Genomic DNA, 21,607 nt, shown 5'->3' on the forward strand with positions numbered 1-21,607 from the left:
GATGCAGGGGACATGGGTTCGTGCCCCGGTCCGGGAGGATCCCACATGTCGCGGAGCAGCTGGGCCCGTGAGCCATGGCCGCTGAGCCTGCGCGCCCGGAGCCTGTGCTCCGCAGCGGGAGAGGCCGCGACAGTGAGAGGCCCGCGTAACGTAAAAAAAAAAAAAAAAAAGAAAGTATTGATATAATTAGTCGTTTTAGGAGTAGACTAGAGCCATATTAATTGAAAATAATTACACTGAAGACTTCTACTGCCAAACTCACCTGGTTACAGCAAGGAGCAGGGAAGTAATCTAAACATCAGGTTATACATTTGTCAACACAGTCTTACACTGGTCGTCAGGAAAGTGAGCACTCGCTCTTATTTGGCCTGAGGTGCCTTCCAGGGAGGGATGCTATCAGGTAAAACAAATAACACAGTGGATATGCAGCTACACAATTATCTATCCTCATTAACTATCCAAAGTAAGAGGAAGAAATAACACATTTAAGTAAAATGATCACATTATATATCATCCAAACAATGACACTTCTGAGAATAAAAAAAGGAGGTAATATTAATCACATTGGGAAACGCATGGACAGTATTAAGCGGACCAGGATGTACAGTCAGCCTAGGTCTATGCCATGTCCAGAAGCAGCCTCAAGTGTGCAGCCTCAATTTTGCCCTTTTTACCTGACTAAAAATTTTCCCTTCCTGACCTCACCGTTTGCCTGTGATAGAACTCTCAATGCTCTTTTTTTTTTTTTGCGGTGCGTGGACCTCTCACCGTTGTGGCCTCTCCCGTTGTGGAGTACAGGCTCCAGATGCGCAGGCTCAGCGGCCGTGGCTCACGGGCCCAGCCACTCTGTGGCATGTGGGATCTTCCCTGATCGGGGCACGAACCCGTGTCCCCTGCATCGGCAGGCGGAGTTCCAACCACTGCGCCACCAGGGAAGCCCTCAATGCTCTTAAGATCTACGGTAGATCACTTGTAGCTTCAGCTTTATTTGCTAGTTATAGCATCTGTGTTTCTCATTATAAAATCATTAGCATTACCTAGGCAACTAGGAATGAGGCATATGCTTTCTGCTCCATTTGGTGAAATTCTTCCTCTGTTTTTAGCTAATTCCCTTATGTGAGTGTTCTACTGTTATTCACACCTTATTTTGTCCGATTTTCTACAGGTCCTGGTGCCCTGTACACATTCTCCTAAATTTGCTGACAACACATTTCAGTTATACCAGTGAATCTTGATAACTTTTCTTCCTCCTCTAAGATAGATTTCCCCTCTAACTACCACTGCCCACTCAATAGTCGTAGGATATTGACACCTCAGCTGGCTGTACCCGCTAGAATATCCATGTATTCTGGTGGAAAAGAGCCAGGTCTTTTATACATTTGCTCAACAAATATTTAATTGAGCTCTTATTGTGTGCCAAATACTGTTTAGAGTCCTGGATATATAATCTAGTCTGTGATCTGTCTTCTGGTTTTATTAGTGGTATCTTTTGATACCTGTAAATTTTAAATGCTGATGAAGTCAAGCTTATCAAAATTGTTTTCCCTCTTACTGTTTGTGCTTTTTGTATCCAGTCCAAAAAACTTGCCCTCCTTCAAAGTTGTGGAGATATACTTCTAGAAGCTTTATGGTGTTAGATTTTATATTTAAGTCAATGACATATCTCAGATTAATATCTGTGCATGGTGTAGGATAAAGGTCAAGGTTCAACTTTTATTTACACAGACATCCAGTAGATCCAGCACCATTTGTTAAAAAAGACTTGCCTTACCCCACTGAATTGGCTTGGCGCCTTGGTGGAAAATCAGTTGACTGTATATATGGGTCAATTCCTGGACTCTCTTTTGATTTTTTGGTCTATCCTTAACACACTGTCTCAATTACTGTAGCTCTTATGAATATAGTCCATATAAGTCAAATATGATCACTACCCTGAAGGAGCTTACAATCTGATTTATGAGAGAGACAGTCAACATAGAAGTCATAATAGTACAAAGAGGTGGAGAAAATCACAGTGCTAGCCACAGATGTTTGGAAGTACAAAAGAGGACTCCACCTGGTTTAGGTGTGTAGGTACACAAGCTACCTGAAAGAGGTAACACCTAAAATGATCCTTAAGGGATCAGTAGGAATTTGCAGAGGAGTAGGCCTGGTGCCCTCCAGTAAGAGTGAGGAGACCAGTGTGTCTGGGTGGAGTGAGTGAGGTAGAGATTGGAAAAGATGGCATCAAAGAAGAAGGGGACCACATTGGTCAGAGATGTGAACGCCATTTTAAGTGTCTTAGCTTTTACTCTGAGTGAGAAGGGAAACCATCCAAGGGTTTTGAGTAGAGAAGTGACATGATCTGACTCCTGGATGCTCTGTTTGAAACAGACGATGTCTGAGCTGGTCTCAGAGCTTCTATCTTACCTGGCTGGTGGGTGCCAGATAAAACAGAAGCTCTGAGGCCAGCTGCAGAGACTGTGTAACTATAATCCAGTCAAAAACTGATGGTGCCTTGGACTCAATGGTAATACGGGGATGACTGTGGTTTGGGTAATAATGGGATAAAGGGATTGTGTTCTGGACATATTTTGAAAATAGAGCCAATGAGATCTGCTGACAGATTGAACACGAGATGTAAGGTAAAAAGAGGAGTCCAGGTTTTCGGCTTCAGCTAGAAGGACCTGTTGCCAGTCACCAATGTGTGAGAGCAAGTCTGGAGAAGAAAATCAGAAGCTTGGTTTTCCTACTTCAGAGTAAATATACCCAAAGTACAAGCCATTTCCCCTCCAGAGAAACCAGGTGGAGATAAAGTCATCATGTGAGTCGTCAAGCCCAGTGTGAGCAGCACTGTCCTAGGTGATGGGGAATCTAGGGGAATGGACTTGACCCCTGCACGTGGACCCTGCTCTAGAGGAGAGCTGCGAGGAGGCCTGATTCACACAAATGAAATGGAAGAAATGTGAAGTCAAGGACCAGATTGTTGATACAGATCTCAGGTGCCACAGGATAGTGGCAGTGTGGTCAGGAGTACTTAAAGTATGCTTCTAGAAGGAAATGGGAAAGGAGCCATCTTCACAGGTTGGGGAAAAGTTAGAGAGGAAAAGGCAAAACTGTGGTACTAAGCAGGAACCACTAGAGACACAGATTTTCTAGGCCTGGCTGGAAGGCTTGTCAGAAGGATTTTAAAAATTTGGCTCCTGGCACATAGTAGGCACTTGAGAAAGGATAGCTAGTAGTAGGTGTTATATGGGGGAATCATGGAGATAAAATTGTGAGTCAAACTGTCCTGAGTTCAGCCCCACCCCCATGTCAACACCTACTCCTTTGATGCCCTTTGCCCTTTCTCCTTTCCTAGGTTGTCTTCTAATACCTCTATTAGAAACCTTCAAATCTGGCTTTCTAAATTGTTTGTGAGGGGAAAAGGGAATTCGACTATCCTATTTCAGCAGGTTCATGCAGGCTTATGGGTTTTTAATCACCTCACTTGTGTGAAGACTGCAAAGGTCCAGAAGGGGGCAATGTGACTCTTGGACTTCAGGAGGGCTTTTTTTTTTCCTACAAATGCTTTGGAATTCATCCCCTTGTCCCCTGCCACCAGCACCCCCTCACTTACCTCCACTGCTGGGTAACTATTTAAGAATCCTCAGATGTGTTTCTTATAGCATGTAAAGGGATCACTTATGATGGATGGGAGGATCTTAGTAAAGGTTTCAAATTTTACTTGAAATTTGAATTTTTTTATGATGGTGAAAGTAAGAGCTTTTATTCTGAAATGCTGTTCTCTTCCATGACCGTAGCACTCCAGCCCTCCTGCCATGATAGACTTTCTTGAGTTCTGCTCAAACAGAAAAAAATGTTTTTTCTAGCATCCCCTATGGCCATCACTCAAACGTTGTTCCTGCTTCTTAGTGAACACACTACATTAGAGTTGAAGAAAGTTATAAGGCAGCAAAAGAGCAGTGTCTGTTTTGACTTGCAAATATTTTTAATCCCTGAAAAATAAACCATGAGCTGCAAATAGGCATGAGTGTTCCTGTACTGTGTTTCCTAAATTAGTTATTCCTGAGGAGATGTAGAATACATTTTGTTTTTCTGCTCAGGGCCACCTGCTTGTGATTCAACCCATGGTTTCATTCTGTACCTTCATGCCATTCCTTATTTGTATGGAGGCAACCATGCTCCCTCCGAAGAACTGCGAAGATCTGTGTTCTGGAAATGAATTATAACTGAGATTCATATCTTTATGGGGAAGGGCCTGAGTTTCTGCCATGTTGCTTCTGGAACTTGACCCCATTCTCTTCCTCATGTGTTTGAAATTCCTGGTTTCACATGTTGTAAGGTTAACTGAAATATACAATCTCCACGCTCTTGGAGCTACAGTCAGGACATTAAGGGCAACTTTCTTCATTTCAGTTGGCCTTAGTTTCGTTTTTCGTTTTAATCTGTGAAAAGGAAGTGACAGTACCTTACCTCACAGGGTTGTCAGGTCATTTCATCCATTCATCCACTTCTTCGTGCATTTCACTGTTGTCTGTTGTAAAATACCTAGCATTATAAAATTACAAATATTGGGGCTTCCCTGGTGGCGCAGTGGTTGAGAGTCCGCCTGCCGGTGCAGGGGACACGGGTTCGTGCCTCGGTCCAGGAAGATCCCACATGCCGCGGCACGGCTGGGCCCGTGAGCCATGGCCGCTGAGCCTCCGCGTCTGGAGCCTGTGCTCCGCAACGGGAGAGGCCACAAACAGTGAGAGGCCCGCATACCGCAAATAAATAAATAAAATAAAAATTAAATTACAAATATTATATTTTTTGATCTAGTAGATTTTAACAAGTTTAAAAATTGCATTATAGAAAAATTTAATACAGATACAAAAATGGTGCAAAGAATGTTATAAACCTCCATGTGCTCATCACCCAGCTTCAAAAATGATCAATTCATGGGTCAGTCTTGTTTCATTTAAATTCCCATCATTTTCTCCACTCATTATTTTGAAACAAATTCCAGACATATTATTTTATCTAACAGTCATTTTTAAAGATTAATGTTTATTCTATTAAAAACCTAATTAAATCTTTTTTAGCATTTTAAACTGCCTTTATAATTTAATCTATTTCATTTCCTTTCAAAGTACTTTATTTGATTAGCAAAAATAACTTTCAGAATACTAATAATTCTTATAATGATAAGCATACAAACTGGGTAAACCTTAAGTTCTCTTAAATATGTTCCAATGCTACGTACAAACAGTAAAATTTCTATTTGAAACCACCAAAGTCAATTATTCAATTCTTCATTTTAGAGTCACAGAACTATTTTGTTACTTTATTATGCCAATTTTCTTCACATTACAAGTATATAAAATACAAGTTTCGTACAGGTTCATCAAAACAAAAATATTAAAAGGGCTTCCCTGGTGGCGCAATGGTTGAGAGTCCATCTGCCGATGCAGGGGACACGGGTTCGTGCCCCGGTCAGGGAAGATCCCACATGCCGCGGAGCGGCTGGGCCCGTGAGCCATGGCCGCTGAACCTGCGCGTCCGGAGCCTGTGCTCCGCAACAGGAGAGGCCACGACAGTGAGAGGCCCATGTACCGCAAAAAAAAAAATAATAATAATAATATGGGATTTGAGTCTCTTAAACATTTCTGGTTTTGCTGCTAAATCTTCCCAAGGTTAAAAGATACTTAATTGAAGGGAGTTCCCTGGCAGCCTGGTGGTTAGGATTACAGGCTTTCACTGCCCTGGCCTGGTCCGGGTTCAATCCCTGGTTGGGGAACTGAGATCCTGGTTTAATCCCTGGTGTAGGAACTGAGATCCTGCAAGCCACGTGGTATGGTAGAAGAACAAAAAACAAACATAAAAAACCTTAATCTCTAAGAAACTACTATGTCATCCTAGACCTCACAGAGGTGGGCCCTTCCCACCCAGCTGGCTACATTTGTGGATTAAACTCCACTACTCTGTTTTCTGTTTCATTCTATACTGAATTGTTTTCATAATCTTCCTTTGGGGACCCAAATTCTTACATCTATTTAACTGACAGTTAATTGAGGATTTTATAGCTTTATCTAACTCTGAAGTCAGAGTTGTAAGAAAATGCCAGAAAAAGATTTGTAAGAATGAATTCGATGGTGGGACTTCCCTAGTGGCACAGTGGTTAAGAATCTGCCTGCCAATGCAGGGGACACAGGTTTGAGCCCTGATCTGGGAAGATCCCACATGCCATAGAGTGACTAAGCCTGTGCGCCACAACTACTGAGCCTGCTCTCTAGAGTCTGAGAGCCACAACTACTGAAGCCCGCAAACCTAGAGCCCGTGCTCTGCAACAAGAGAAGCCAATACAATGAGAAGCCCGTGCACCGCAAAGAAGAGTAGCCCCCTGCTCACCACAACTAGAGAAAGCCCGCGCCCAGCAATGAAAAAACCAACGCAGCCAAAAAATGAAGAAAGAAATTTATTAGAAAAAAAAGAAGAATGAACTCGATGGTCAAATAAAGTTGGAGAACACTGAATTAAACAACCAAACAAAAAACAGATTTTATTTGTGTGTGTGTTCTAAGCACCAGAAGATCATAAGGTACTACTAATACAAATATCTAAGAAGGGTGTAATATGTACCATTCCCAGATGTATTTGACTATGGACCTATGGACTGCTATCCCCTTTTTTTCTGATGATGTTCCTATAAAACCTAGAGCAGAATTGGCAAATAAGCAACCTGACGGCCAAATCTGGCCTGAAGGTTCAGTTTCACTAGGCCACACAGTGTTTTTAAAATATTTAAGCCACCATTTAAAAATTGACAGAGTTGGGCTTCCCTGGTGGCGCAGTGGTTGAGGGTCCGCCTGCCGATGCAGGGGACGCGGGTTCGTGCCCCGGTCCGGGAAGATCCCACGTGCCGCGGAGCGGCCATGGCCGCTGAGCCTGCGCGTCCGGAGCCTGTGCCCCGCAACGGGAGAGGCTGCAGCGGTGAGAGGCCCGTGTACCGCAATCAATAAATAAATTAAATTAAAAAATAAAAATCGAGAGAGTTGACCAAAAATTTATTGATTTCCAGTTGCCTTTAAATAATTAAAAGGTTTGGAAAAAGTAAGCCTGCCTTCCAGCATGGCTACCCAGGCTGTTGCTGAGCCTGGGCTGCCTCGTCATGCTGGGCATGGGGGCTCCACTAAGCCCCATTGAACACCCGCACGGCCCTCCTGGGCATTTGTGTCTGTGACCTTGAAGGTCAAGAGAACCTCAAGTGAGGTAGAGCTCAGTGAGGGAAGAGCTGATGTAAGCCCCATCAGCCTGGGTGGACTGGCCATGGATGTGAGTGTAAGCGGAATGCGGAGACCCCAGCCTCTTGGCTGGGAAAGTAGCTTGTGAGATCAAGTGTGGCAAGAGGGAGTGTCAGGAGCCGCGCCGCTGTTCATCACTAGGGCAGAACCAGTTCACATTCATTTTCCATTTGCTTCAAAGTTTCCCAACTGCCAGCACCCCCAACTCCCCTCCCATTGGGATCCTGACAAATATGCCGAGGAATAAAAAGCTAGGGCCAAAAGCTAATATGGTGCAAATAATTTTTAAATGTTAAAATAGATTTTCAAATGAAGCATGTTTGCTAATGAGCTTCCCTGAGGGCCCACCGTGTCTGAGGAGGATTACGTGGGCTTTGGCTGTCCTCGCATTCTGTTGTCACACATAGAGAAAACCCAGCTATTTTCTAAGCAACCCAGTGCCTGACCTTGCCAACCAAGGAAGAGGTTGTCTGAGAGCCTTGCCCAGGAGTTTTGTAATTTAAACTCAGACAAAGAGAACAAAGACGAAATGGTTTTCTTTGATATTATTTTCACAGTGGGTTGAGAGTCAAGAAAATAAATTACCAAGTAAGCTCCGTTTTCTTTAATCTTATTTAATGCATTGCTATGCAGCCACAGTAAGCTGATAATTAAGGACCATTCTGCCTCCTCAGAGGCTTTGATCTATAATGACACGACTCTATATTTTTGGCTGGTTGGGTTTCTAAGCTCTCATTAATGTCCATAAAAATTGGTCAAAATCAAAAGGGCAGAGAGTAAAATGACAGCAAACCATGCTTGCATCTAAGAAAAGGGAGGATTTTGTCTGCAATTAGGTATGTCATAATTTCCATTATTGCTTATTTTCAACATGATATAGCTTGATATTTTAGGACACTACTAGAAAGCAGTCCAAATATAAACTATTTATAGCAATTCCACAACCTATAATCAGGATTTCTGTTTCCAGACATCTAAGCAAAGTCTTTAGGAAAAAAAATCCTGTAAAATAGAAATGACTATTCACAGCTAAACAGGATTTATCTTTCTAGTTTGATTTTTTCTTTTACTTTTTTTATTCTGTTGGACTATGTGAGAATCTGGAGTTTTTCCTCACTCATTAGTAATTTTGAAATTTCTGAGATTTGTTGGCAATTCAAGTACAGTAGAAACCGTATGTCTTTGTTTATTGGGACCACAATAGTGTGAGTCTGGGAATTCTAATAATTAGATGTTGGACTTCATGAATTGATTACCCACTTTTCTTATCTTTTCTTCTCTATTGTTCATCTCTTCTAGATTTTTTTAAACAACTCTTTGACTGAATTCCTTAATTTATATTTCTAATAGAGCTCTTTCTTGTTTTCTGAAGTTTTTTGTTTTGTTTTGTTTTGGTTTTGGAAGTTTGTTCTTGTTTTATGGATGCAGTATTTTGTCTTTTGTCTTCTGCTTCCTGCAATGCTTTCTGTTTCCTTCAAGTTCCTTTCGGTCACTACTGTTTTGGCTGGGTATGCTTGCTTTCTTTTCTTTCTTTTTTTTTTTAACATCTTTATTGGAATATAATTGCTTTACAATGGTGTGTTAGTTTCTGGTGTATAACAAAGTGAATTAGCTATACATATACATATATCCCTATATCACCTCCCTCCTGCGTCTCCCTCCCACCCTCCCTCTAGGTGGTCACAAAGCACTGAGCTGATCTCCCTGTGCTATGTGGCTGCTTCCCACTAGCTATCTACTTTACATTTGGTAGTGTATATACGTCCATGTCATTCTCTCACTTCGTCCCAGCTTACCCGTGTCCTCAAGTCCATTCTCTACATCTGCATCTTTATTCCTGTCCTGCCCCTAGGTTCTTGAGAACCATTTTTTGTTTTTTTTAAGATTCCATATGTATGTGTTAGCATACAGTATTTGTTTTTCTCTTTCTGACTTACTTCACTCTGTATGACAGTCTCTAGGTCCCTCCACCTCACTTCAAATAACTCAATTTCGTTTCTATTTATGGCTGAGTAATATTCCATTATATATATGTGCCACATCTTCTTTATCCATTCATCTGATGGTGGACACTTAGGTTGCTTCCATGTCCTGGCTATTGTAAATAGAGCTGCAATGAACATTTTGGTACATGACTCTTTTTGAATTATGGTTTTCTCAGGGCATATGCCCAGTAGTGGGATTGCTGGGTTGTATGGTAGTTCTATTTTTAGTTTTTCTAGGAACCTCCATACTGTTCTCCATAGTGGCTGTATCAATTTACATTCCCACCAACAGTGCAAGAGGGTTCCTTTTTCTCCACACCCTCTCCAGCATTTATTGTTTCTAGATTTTTTGATGATGGTCATTCTGACTGGTGTGAGATGATATCTCATTGTAGTTTTGATTTGCATTTCTCTAATGATTAATGATGTTGAGCATTCTTTCATGTGTTTGTTGGCAATCTGTATATCTTCTTTGGAGAAATGTCTGTTTAGGTCTTCTACCCATTTTTGGATTGGGTTTTTGTTTTTTTGTTATTGAGCTGCATGAGCTGCTTGTATATATTGGACATTAATCCTTTGTCAGTTACTTCGTTTGCAAATATTTTCTCCCATTCTGAGGGTTGTCTTTTCGTTTTGTTTATGGTTTCCTTTGCTGTGCAAAAGCTTTTAAGTTTCATTAGGTCCCATTGTTTATTTTTGTTTTTATTACCATTTCTCTAGGAGGTGGGTCAAAAAGGATCTTGCTGTGATTTATGTCATAGAATGTGCTGCCTATGTTTTCCTCTAAGAGTTTTATAGTATCTGGCCTTACATTTAGGTCTTTAATTCATTTTGAGTATATTTTTGTGTATGGTGTTAGGGAGTGTTCTAATTTCATTCTTTTACATGTAGCTGTCTGGTTTTCCCAGCACTGCTTATGGAAAAGAGGCTGTCTTTTCTCCATTGTATATTCTTGCCTCCTTTATCAAAGATAAGGTAACCATATGTGCGTGGGTTTATCTCTGGGCTTTCTATCCTGTTCCATTGATCTATATTTCTGTTTTTGTGCCAGTACCATACTGTCTTGATTACTGTAGCTTTGTAGTATAGCCTGAAGTCAGGGAGCCTGATTCCTCTAGCTCTGTTTTTGTTTCTCAAGATTGCTTTGGCTATTCGGGCTCTTTTGTATTTCCATAAAAATTGTGAAATTTTTTGTTCTAGTTCTGTGAAAAATGCCATTGGTAGTTTGATAGGGATTGCATTGAATCTGTAGGTTGCTTTGGGTAGTATAGTCACTTTCACAATGTTGATTCTTCCAATCCACGAACGTGGTATATCTCTCCATCTGTTTGTGTCATATTTAATTTCTTTCATCAGTGTCTTATAGTTTTCTGCATACAGGTCTTTTGTCTCCTTAGGTAGGTTTATTCCTAGGTATTTTATTCTTTTTGTTGCAATGGTAAATGGCAGTGTTTTCTCAATTTCACTTTCAGATTTTTCATCATTAGTGTATAGGAATGCTAGAGAGTTCTATGCATTAATTTTGTATCCTGCTACTTTACCAGATTCATTGATTAGCTCTAGTAGTTTTCTGGTAGCATCTTGAGGATTCTCTATGTATAGTATCCTGTCATTTGCAAACAGTGACAGCTTTACTTCTTCTTTTCCAATTTGTATTCCTTTTATTTCTTTTTCTTCTCTGATTTCTGTGGCTAAAACTTCCAAAACTAGGTTGAATAACAGTGGTGAGAGTGGGCAACCTTGTCTTATTCCTGATCTTAGTTGAAATGGTTTCAGTTTTTCACCATTGAGAACGATGCTGGCTGTGGGTTTGTCATATATGGCCTTTATTATGTTGAGGTAAGTTCCCCCTGTGCCTACTTTCTGGAGGGCTTTTATCATAAATGGGTGTTGAATTTTGTCAAAAGCTTTTTCTGCATCTATTGAGATGATCATATGGTTTTTAATCTTCAATTTGTTAATATGGTGTATCACATTGATTGATTTGAGTATATTAAAGAATCCTTGCATCCCTGGATTAAATCCCACTTGATCATGGTGTATGATCCTTTTAATGTTCTGTTGGATTCTGTTTACTAGTATTTTGTTGAGGATTTTTGCATCTATGTTCATCAGTGATATTGGTCTGTAGTTTTCTTTCTTTGTGACATCTTTGTCTGGTTTTGGTATCAGGGTGATGGTGGCCTCATAGAATGAAAGTGGGAGTGTTCCTCTCTCTGCTATATTTTGGAAGACTTTGAGAAGGATAGGTGTTAACTCTTCTCTAAATGTTTGATAGAATTCACCTGTGAAGCCATCTGTTCCTGGACTTTTGTTTGTTGGAAGATTTTTAATCAGAGTTTCAATTTCAGTGTTTGTTATTGGTCTGTTCATATTTTCTATTTCTTCCTGGTTCAGTCTTGGAAGGTTGTACTTTTCTAAGAATTTGTCCATTTCTTCCAGTTGGTCCATTTTATTGGCATAGAGTTGCTTGTAGTAATCTCTCATGATCCTTTGCATTTCTGCAGTGTCAGTTGTTACTTCTCCTTTTTCATTTCTAATTCTATTGATTTGAGTCTTCTTCCTTTTTTTCTTGATGAGTCTGGCTAATGGTTTATCAATTTCATTTATCTTCTCAAAGAACCAGCTTTTAGTTTTATTGATCTTTGCTATTTTTCCTTCATTTCATTTTCATTTATTTCTGATCTGATCTTTATGATTTCTTTCCTTCTGCTAACTTTGGGGTTTTTTTTGTTCTTCTTTCTCTAATTGCTTTAGGTATAAATTTAGGCTGTCTATTTGATCTGTGTCTTGTTTCTTGAGGTAGGGTTGTATTACTATAAACTTCCCTCTTAGAACTGCTTTTGTTGCATCCCATAGGTTTTGGGTCATCGTGTTTTCATTGTCATTTGTTTCTAGGTATTTTTTGATTTCCTCTTTGATTTCATCAGTGATCTCTTGGTATTTAGTAGTGTATTGGTTACCCTCCATGTGTTTGTATTTTTTACAGATTTTTTTCCTGTAATTGATATCTAGTCTCATAGCATAGTGGTCAGAAAAGGTACTTGATGTGATTTCAATTTTCTTAAATTTACTAAGGCTTGATTTGTGACCCAAGATATGATCTATCCTGGAGAATATTCCCTGAGCACTTGAGAAGAAAGTGTAATCTGCTGTTGTTGGATGGTATGTCCTATAAATATCAATTAATTCCATCTTCTTTAATGTATCATTTAAAGCTTGTGTTTCCTTATTTATTTTCATTTTGGATGATCTGTCCATTGGTGAAAGTGGGGTGTTAAAGTCCCCTACTATGATTGTGTTACTGTTGATTTCCCCTTTTATGGCTGTTAGCATTTGCCTTATGTATTGAGGTGCCCCTAGGTTAGGTGCATAAATATTTACAATTGTTATATCTTCTTCATGGATCGATCCCTTGATCATTATGTAGTGTTCTTCTTTGTCTCTTGTAATAGTCTTTATTTTAAAGTCTATTTTGTCTGATATGAGAATTGCTACTCCAGCTTTGTTTTGATTTCCATCTGCATGGAATATCTTTTTCCATCCCCTCACTTTCAGTCTGTATGTGACCCTAGGTCTGAAGTGGGTCTCTTGTAGACAGCATATATACAGGTCTTGTTTTTGTATCCATTCAGCCAGTCTATGTCTTTTAGTTGGAGCATTTAATCCATTTACATTTAAGGTAGATATAGATATGTATGTTCCTATCACCATTTTCTTAATTGTTTTGGATTTGTTATTGTAAGTCTTTTCCTTCTCATGTGTTTCCTGCCTAGAGAAGTTCCTTTAGCATTTGTTGTAGAGCTGGTTTGGTCGTGCTGAATTCTCTTAGCTGTTGCTTGTCTGTAAAGGTTTTAATTTCTCCGTCGAATCTGAATGAGATCCTTGCTGGGTAGAGTAATCTTGGTTGTAGGTTTTTCTCCTTCATCACTTTAAATATGTCCTGCCACTCCCTTCTGACTTGCAGAGTTTCTGTTGAAAGATCAGCTATTAACCTTATGGGGATTCCCTTGTATGTTAATTGTTGCTTCTCCCTTGCTGTTTTTAATATTTTTTCTTTGTACATAATTTTTGATAGTTTGATTAATATGTGTCTTGGCATGTTTCTCCTTGGATTTATGCTGTATGGGACTCTGTGTGCTTCCTGGAGTTGACTGACTATTTCCTTACCCATATTAGGGAAGTTTTCAACTATAATTTCTTCAAATATTTTCTCAGTCTCTTTTTTTTTCTCTTCTTCTTTTGGGACCCCTATAATTCGAATGTTGGTGTGTTTAATGTTGTCCCAGAGGTCTCTGAGACTGTCCTCAATTCTTTTCATTCTTTTGTCTTTATTCTGCTCTGTGGTAGTTATTTCTACTACTTTATCTTCCAGGTCACTTATCCATTCTTCTGCCTCAGTTATTCTTCTATTGATTCCTTTTAGAGAATTTTTAATTTCATTTATTGTGTTGTTCATCATTGTTTGTTTGCTCTTTAGTTCTTCTAGGTCCTTGTTAAACATTCCTTGTATTTTCTCCATTCTATTTCCAAGATTTTGGATCATCTTTACTATCATTACTCTGAATTCTTTTTCAAGTAGACTGCCTATTTCCTCTTCATTTGTTTGGTCTGCTGGGTTTTTTTACCTTTCTCCTTCATCTGCTCTGTATTTCTCTGTGTTCTCATTTTGCTTAACTTACTGTGTTTGGCGTCTCCTTTTTGCAGGCCACAGATTCATAGTTCCTGTTGTTTTTGGTGTCTGCTCCCAGTGGGTAAGGTTGGTTCAGTGGCTTGTGTAGGCTTCCTGGTGGAGGGGACTAGTGCCTGTGTTCTGGTGGATGAGGCCTGATCTTGTCTTTTTGGTGGGCAGGACCACGTCCAGTGGTGTGTTTTGTGGTCTGTGAACTTATTATGATTTTAGGCAGCCTCTCTGCTAATGGGTGGGGTTGTTCCTCTCTTGCTAGTTGTTTGGCATAAGGTATCCAGCACTGTAGCTTGCTGGTCATTGAGTGGATCTGGGTCTTAGCGTTGAGAAGGAGATCTCTGGGAGAGCTTTTGCCGTTTGATATTACGTGGGGCTGGGAGGTCTCTGGTGGACCAATGTCCTGAACTCAGCTCTCCCACCTCAGAGGCTCAGGCCTGACACGTGGCCAGAGCACCAAGACCCTGTCAGCCACACGGAACCCCTGCCTCACCCCACAGGTGAGCGGCCAAGGTGGGTAGGTATGCTTTCTTCCTTTCACTGTGGAACCTTTCCTCAGGTGTCTGGCGCCTCTTGGCTGGACATTCATTCTAAGCAGAAGGCACTTAAATCTGATTGGAAGCTCCTTGCCTGCAAGTGATACTGGCACCTGGAGGACTGCACAGTAGGTGGTCAGGTGGGTTTTGGGTTGGAGAACCTCCGAATATGGGTTTCAGGAGGTCTTTTCTCTTTAACCAAAAGACGAATCCCCTGCCTGGCAGATTATATACATGTTTCCCTTTATTCTGGAAGCTCAAGGGGTTAGGGGTGCAGAGAGAAGAGGGAAACAGTGATCCCATAACTGGATCTGAGCTAATGGGCTGTCCTGTGCCATGTGCTCCTGAGCTGGCCTGGGAGTGGGCAAAGAGAGTAGCAAACTGGCCCTGAGGAGGAAAGGGGCTGGGGCTCTCACTGCTCTACATTCAAACAATCTCCATTTTTGGTCTGCTTCAATCCTCCAAACTTTGAGGCAGTTGGTCTCTTATAGTTTGAAGTCTCTTCAGCGTTCAGAAAGGTATATCTCATTGGCGTGTCCAGATTTGCAGTTTTCTTCACTGTCTTTGCAGAGTCATTAACTACTCCTCAATTTGCTTTCCATCTCCCCCAGATGTGTTGGTATCTTACATCTGCTATTACCTTTCTTACTTTGTTTGTCCATATGGGTTTATGCCTTTTCCCCCTCCTATTCCTACTGTGGGGTTTTGGAAGGAAACAGAGATAAATGAAAGCATAAAATTCTGTATTTAACTAGAAGTCCCTAATTATCTTTTGATTTTAAAAGCAGTCCATTAGTATTAGACAATCAGGTGTGGCAATCTCCCTGTATAAGCAAAAGTAAAGCAAACTTTCTGTACACCAATTGTGTAAGATGGCAACATATTACGTATTTTAAATTTTCTCTTTAAAGGTAAATACATGCACATGAAAAAAAGGTAACTCATGTAAAAAGAGTAAATAGTGAAAAATACACACCTTTTTCTCATTCTAGTTCCCAGTCCAACAACTCCCCTCCTCAAATGCAGCAAATATTGCCAGTTTCTCAGGTATACCCTCCTCTTTCTTATACTTCTGATATCACATTATGTAAACTCTACTGACCTCTTAACAATGTATCTGGTATGTCATAACTCATTCTTTTTCACAAGTACAATGAATTATTTCATAAATAATCCACTATTTTTGTATATGTATGTATTGTAACTTATTTAACTTGTCCCTACTGATGGACATTTAATTAATTAATGTCTAGTTTTTTCCTACAAAACAATGCAGCAGTGAATATCTATCTAGCCATCTTTTTTTTTTAATTTTTATTTATTTACTTTTGGCTGTGTTGGGTCTTCGTTTCTGTGCGAGGGCTTTCTCTAGTTGCGGCGAGCGGGGGCCACTCTTCATCACGGTGCGCAGGCCTCTCACTATCGCGGCCTCTCTTGTTGCAAGCACAAGCTCCAGACGTGCAGGCTCAGTAGTTGTGGCTCACGGGACTAGCTGCTCCGCGGCATGTGGGATCCTCCCAGACCAGGGTTCGAACCCATGTCCCCCGCATTAGCAGGCAGATTCTCAACCACTGCGCCACTAGGGAAGCCCCTAGCCATCTTTATATTAGAAATATGTATACCTTTGTGAATGTACATGCAGGATAAATTCAAGTGGAATAGCTGAGGCAAAGGTTACATACACTTGTACTTTAATACCTATAGCCAATTGTTCTCCAAGCAATTGTACCAATTTATACCCTCTAACAATGAATGAGAGCTCCTGTTTCCCTCTCTAACCAGTGCATTATAATTTGGAGACTTTGGATTTCTAAGCAGTACTGTAGCAATTTGCATTTCTAAGCAGTACTGTAGCAATTTTGGATTTCTGAGCAGTACTGTAGCAAGGATACGTACACTTGTACTTTAATACCTATAGCCAGTTGTTCTCCAAGCACTTGTACCAATTTATACCCTCTAACAATGAATGAGAGCTCCTGTTTCCCTCTCTAACCAGTGCATTATAATTTGAAGACTTTGGCTTTCTAAGCAGTACTGTAGCAATTCTCAGTTGGATGGTGGAATTCAGACTAAGCTTTCACCTACACAAAAAGGCGGGGCCAGGAATACTATTGGCCAGTAGAAGGTAGCCCAGGCCTTGGAAATGTGGACTGAAATAAGCTTTCTGAGATAATTCAAGTAAATGTTGGATTAGTGTTATGTGTCTATAAATAAAATATTTACCTCTACTCAATAGATCATACCTGATGTCACGATCAATCAGTTGGTAAGTCAATTCATTCCTTCTTCAACAAATGCTTATCATACAACTAGGCACTGGGCTGAGCCCTGGGAGTTCAAAGAATAAGGTGCAGGTTCCTGCCCTCCAGGTGCTTATCTAGTTGGGGTTGGTAATGACAGCACTGTGGCGAGGCACTGGGAGAGAGGCAAGCCTGGAGTCCTGAGCAAGGCCCAGGAAGGACACAGAGCCAAGAAGTTCTGGAACCTGCAGGAACACAAGGCCATCGAGCACTGCATCCTGTCGAAAGGCCTTACTCTCTTTGCACAGGTGAAGCCAGAGTTTCTTTCAAAATTAAAATTGTTATACCACTTCTTGTCTGCGTGGTTCCTTTCTGCCAGGGATCTGAGGAGATCTTTGTAGAGCTTCTTAATCTGCAGTACAGGGATGGGTCTCAGAGGGTCTGTGAACCCCCTAAAACTGGATGCAGATTAGGTGTGCATGCTTTTTCCTGGGGATAGGGTCACAGGCTTCATCAGAATCTCAAAGGAGTGTGCAATTCCAGGAGGCTTAAGAACCAGTGGCTTAGCTTTTCCTCAAGCTAATTCAGGCTCTTTTACCTTAAAATGTCTTTTAAAACACCCTACTCAGGGGCTTCCCTGGTGGCGCAGTGGTTGAGAGTCCGCCTGCCGATGCAGGGGATGCGGGTTCGTGCCCCGGTACGGGAAGATCCCACATGCCGCGGAGCGGCTGGGCCCGTGAGCCATGGTCTCTGAGCCTGCGCGTCCGGAGCCTGAGCTCCGCAACGGGAGAGGCCACAACAGTGAGAGGCCCGTGTACCGCAAAAAAAAAAAATAAAAAAAAAAATAAAACACCCTACTCAGACTCTAGCCTAGAGATGTGTGTGGTTACTAACACCTGGCCCCTTTTAAACCTCTGTCCTTTATCCTTCATCCAGCTTCCCCTCCCCCATGCAGAAAAAGGCACAGTGATGGGTAGCCTCCCACTACTCCTCTCTCCTGTCCTTGTTTCTCTTTATTCAGCAACCCCATACTTACACACAATTACAATGTAAGCAATCCTGTACCTAACTGTAATAATGTGACATCATCCAACAGAATTGGGAATTCCCATTTCCAAGGCAGTCTCTCATGTTTTCGCTCAGGTTTTTTTGGTTTGGAATTGCTCAAGTCCAAAAATCGAGATCAACACACATTTAGCAAACACTTTCTTTATTTAGGACCTCATGCTCCGTGCTGAGGGAGAGGGGAGGAGAGCAGGATATAGAGATGAATTAAACGTGGTTCCCACCTTCGGGGAGAGGAGACCTGTTGGAAATTGTACAGAGTGCTGTGGGGATCCAGGGAGGAAGTGATTATTTCTTACTGGAGGCCGCATGGAAGGAAGTCACGAAGATATTCTAGCTGAGCACTATTTCTCATCACTGAGGAGGCCATAGACTTTTGCCCTCCAGTAACATTACCCTGTTTCTGAACCTTCAAAATGAGCTGCCGGGCCTGGAGGCTGACACCTGATTAGCAATACCTAGAAAATAAGCCTAGAAGAAAAATTAGCTGGTGTATGAGAACATACAGTGTAAAGGAAATATAACACATTGTTTTTTGAATCAGTGTACGAACTCTTGAAAACTGATAGGAAATCTTTGTCATTATGATGATCGTATTATCATTTTATTTCAAAATTTGACATTGTGGTCACTTTATTTTATAAATGGTGCGACCAGAAAAGCTGACAGATTTTACTAAAGACATTTCCACTCTACCTACCAATTCCTTTTTTTTTTGGCCGTGCCACGTGGCTCGTGGGATCAAACCCTGGCCCCCGGCAGTGGAAGTGTGGAGTCCTAACCACTGGACCGCCAGGGAATTCCCTACTGTATTATAATTTTAAAAATCTGGCTTCAAAGCAAGCCAGAAACAGAAGTAGAAAAATTATTTTGCTAGAAATATTTACAGGCTGTGAGGGCTTTTCTGAAATGTAGATTGAGGAGTGTATGTGCGTACACTTTCTTCTTACCAAATCATCCGATCAAGCATTTCCTACTGATATGAGTCATAACTGAAGTTTGTAGGGTGCTTTTAGACTGGTGCTTACGAAGCAGTTTCACATTCATTATAAATCCCGTACTGTACATTAGCATGGACTAATACATTTCCTTATTCTCTGTTCTTAGGATGAAGTAGCACCCGCCAAATTTTTGAGACAGCTCACGGCTTAGAGGAAGGCTCATCTAAATAAAGGCCGGCTAAAGTGACATTGCAGGGATTTAATCCTCCTCCGGCTGCCCGTGTGACCAGAAGGCTGATTTGCAAGTTTCTTCTTTCCTGGGGTCCAGATTATCAGATCTCCGGGGCCCTGCAACTTGACAGCAAAAGTGCAAAATGAAGAAGATCGGAGATACGTGCCAGCAGCAGGGACCTGAGGGCCTCTGCAGGGCTTTTACACACCAGAGCAAAAGATTCTCTGGCCATCAAAGGAAATAGCAAACTGGAGCCTTTGTTTTGGGACACAGCCACCTACCACAGAGCACCAGCGCGGCCAGCCAGAAAGTTCTTGGAGCCTGATCAGGGAAGCGGCTCTGGTACCTGGACGTGCGCCTGATGGTCCAGTTAGAGCTGGGAAGTTCAACGTGAAGGAAGGTCTCGAGTGAGGGCGGCTTCGGGCTTGGCTGGTAGGCGGTTCTGGCATTGGCCTCTGCCCTCCCCCTGAAGCTGAGAAGGGGGTTTGCACATTGGAGAGTCTTTGCCCGGCTCTCAAGGACACAGGGCTCTGGCAGTCAACCCCCGTCTCCCACCTGCCGGGCCCCTTGGGCTCCTCCCCAGCCTGCCCCACCCCCCACCCCCCCGCGATCGGTGCCTCTGCTGAGATGGAAACGTGGGCCTGCGGAGGACGATGACTGCCGTGTATGTGAATGGAGGCGGCCTGGAGAACACCCACTACGCCAGGTGGGACCGGCGAGAGAGCGTGGAGAGTGGCGGTCAGACAGAGTGCACCAAGGAGGACGGAGAGGGACAGCCTCGCCAGCTGACACCCTTCGAGAAGCTGACCCAGGACATGTCCCAAGACCAGAAGGTGGTGAGGGAGATCACTCTGGGGAAGCGGATCGGCTTTTACCGCATCCGAGGGGAAATCGGAAGTGGGAACTTTTCCCAGGTCAAGCTCGGGATTCACTCCCTAACCAAAGGTAGGATCCACCGTCCACGGGTGATGCCCAGGGTGCTGGGGACTGGTTGGGGGTCGGGTTAGGAGTCCAGGGCCAAGGAGGCAGGTGAGGGGGTCATCACTGAGCCCCTGCTAAGTGCAAGTCCTATGCCAGTCTCCGCCCATTGTTGCCGCAGTTCATTTTCACAGCCATGGTGTGAGCTCAGTATTTTTATTTCACTTTATAGACAAGGAAACTGAGATCCAAAGATGTCAAATGTGGCTTTAGCGGTTTAATCTTAGATGATTTTGACTCCAAAAACTCTCCCACTATAGCATGCAGGTGAACTCACTCAAACATTGAGGGCAGTCTGTCCTCTCCAGTTACACCTTGGAGAAGCAGAGGGGAGTGTGGCTTGGTTCCAAGGCCACTCGTATTCCGGGTCCTTATTTGTAACTTCTGTTTGTGTTTGTTTGTCAATACCAGTGGCACAGGGGACCTCCCGGATGGTCAGTGGATAGCGGGGTCCAGCCTCTCCTCCTTACCAGAGGCTGCTGCTTCTGTTAGGTTTGGGGAAAAGGGACTTGATCTCAAGATCAAGTCTGCTCTGTACTAGTTCTCATCGTTGTTAGCTCCTCGCTTGCTACCAAATAGCCACGCTTGCTTGGTTACTGGTCACTCTGGATTCTAGACCAGCAGTGCCCACTGCTCTGGCCTCAGAGAGGAGCTGTGTGGAGAGACCAGCAGCCCTTTGCTGCCCAACCCATGTGGGCATTTCTCCAAGTTACCTCTAACTTAGCTAACTAAGCCTGGAGATAGTCATAATGGAGTCAAAGGACAGAGAAAGAATGCCTGCAACTCGGTATAATCTACAGACTTCCTAAAGCCCATGGGCTCTGCCCTCTCCCTGAGAGTCCCATACTGACATTTATTCTCCTTGCACTCAGGCTGCCACCACGTCTCCAGGGCTGCTCTTTCTTGTGTCAGAGTTTTGTTTTCTTTTCTTCTCCAACCCCCAACCCCATTCCCTGCTCATCCTTGTTTGGCCCCTATGGAGAAAGTACCACAACCTCCTCTACCCGCCCCCCCACACACGTACGCACATACGTGCACACACGCCCAAGTCACTGGAGCTCCAAGTCCCCTTCTATCTTGCTCTGAGCCCGAGTGTCTGGGTTCACACCTACTCACCTTACCTACCTGGGGACATTACAGCGCTCCTGTGAGCCCTCAGCTTCCTCGCTGACAAAATGCAGCCAGTAGCATTGATTACGTTACTCATAAAAGCAGCTCTAGGGCTGCGATTCACATCTAATTGGGAAAGATGTTGCTTTTCAATAGTCTAGAGCAAGAGTGAAAGACAACATAAAACACATAAGGAGGTGAGGGGCCAGAAACTGAGAGGAAGACATGATCAGGAAGAGGAGAGGAGAAGTTGCATAAAGGCAAACCAGGAGAGGAATTCAGAAGGGGGAGAGTGTCCATTGTGGCAGAGAGGTCAGAGGGGCTAAAGTCTGAGCAAAGCCTGTTGGAACTGCTTCCCGAGTGTAGGTTCAGATATTAGATTCTAGTGGAGAGGATAGGATAGGGGAAAGAACATGTGCTTCAGAATCAGACAAATCTGTTCAAATCCTCGTTCAGTCACTTACTAGGTATCTGACTTCATGCATATTACTTAGCCTTTTTGGTCCTCAGTTGCCGCAGCTGTAAAACAGAGATAATGATTCTTATCTTAGAATTGTTGGGGAAATTAGGA

At 42.4% G+C, this 21,607-nt stretch overlaps 1 protein-coding gene across 4 annotated transcripts in view; it reads left to right on the forward strand.

Annotated features, from left to right (window-relative positions):
• The window catches only part of NIM1K (NIM1 serine/threonine protein kinase), a 68,379-nt gene that overhangs the window by 27,302 nt on the left and 19,470 nt on the right, over positions 1 to 21,607 (forward strand). For all 4 annotated transcript variants that reach the window (XM_067030948.1, XM_067030949.1, XM_067030947.1 and 1 more), the window contains one exon: positions 18,883 to 19,893. In XM_067030948.1, the coding sequence (XP_066887049.1) occupies positions 19,602 to 19,893 (292 nt within the window). In that variant the 5' untranslated portion in view covers positions 18,883 to 19,601. The remainder of the gene's footprint in view (positions 1 to 18,882; positions 19,894 to 21,607) is intronic.

This window comes from Kogia breviceps, chromosome 4, assembly GCF_026419965.1.
Source record: "Kogia breviceps isolate mKogBre1 chromosome 4, mKogBre1 haplotype 1, whole genome shotgun sequence".
In the NCBI taxonomy this organism is placed as follows: Eukaryota; Metazoa; Chordata; class Mammalia; order Artiodactyla; family Physeteridae; genus Kogia; species Kogia breviceps.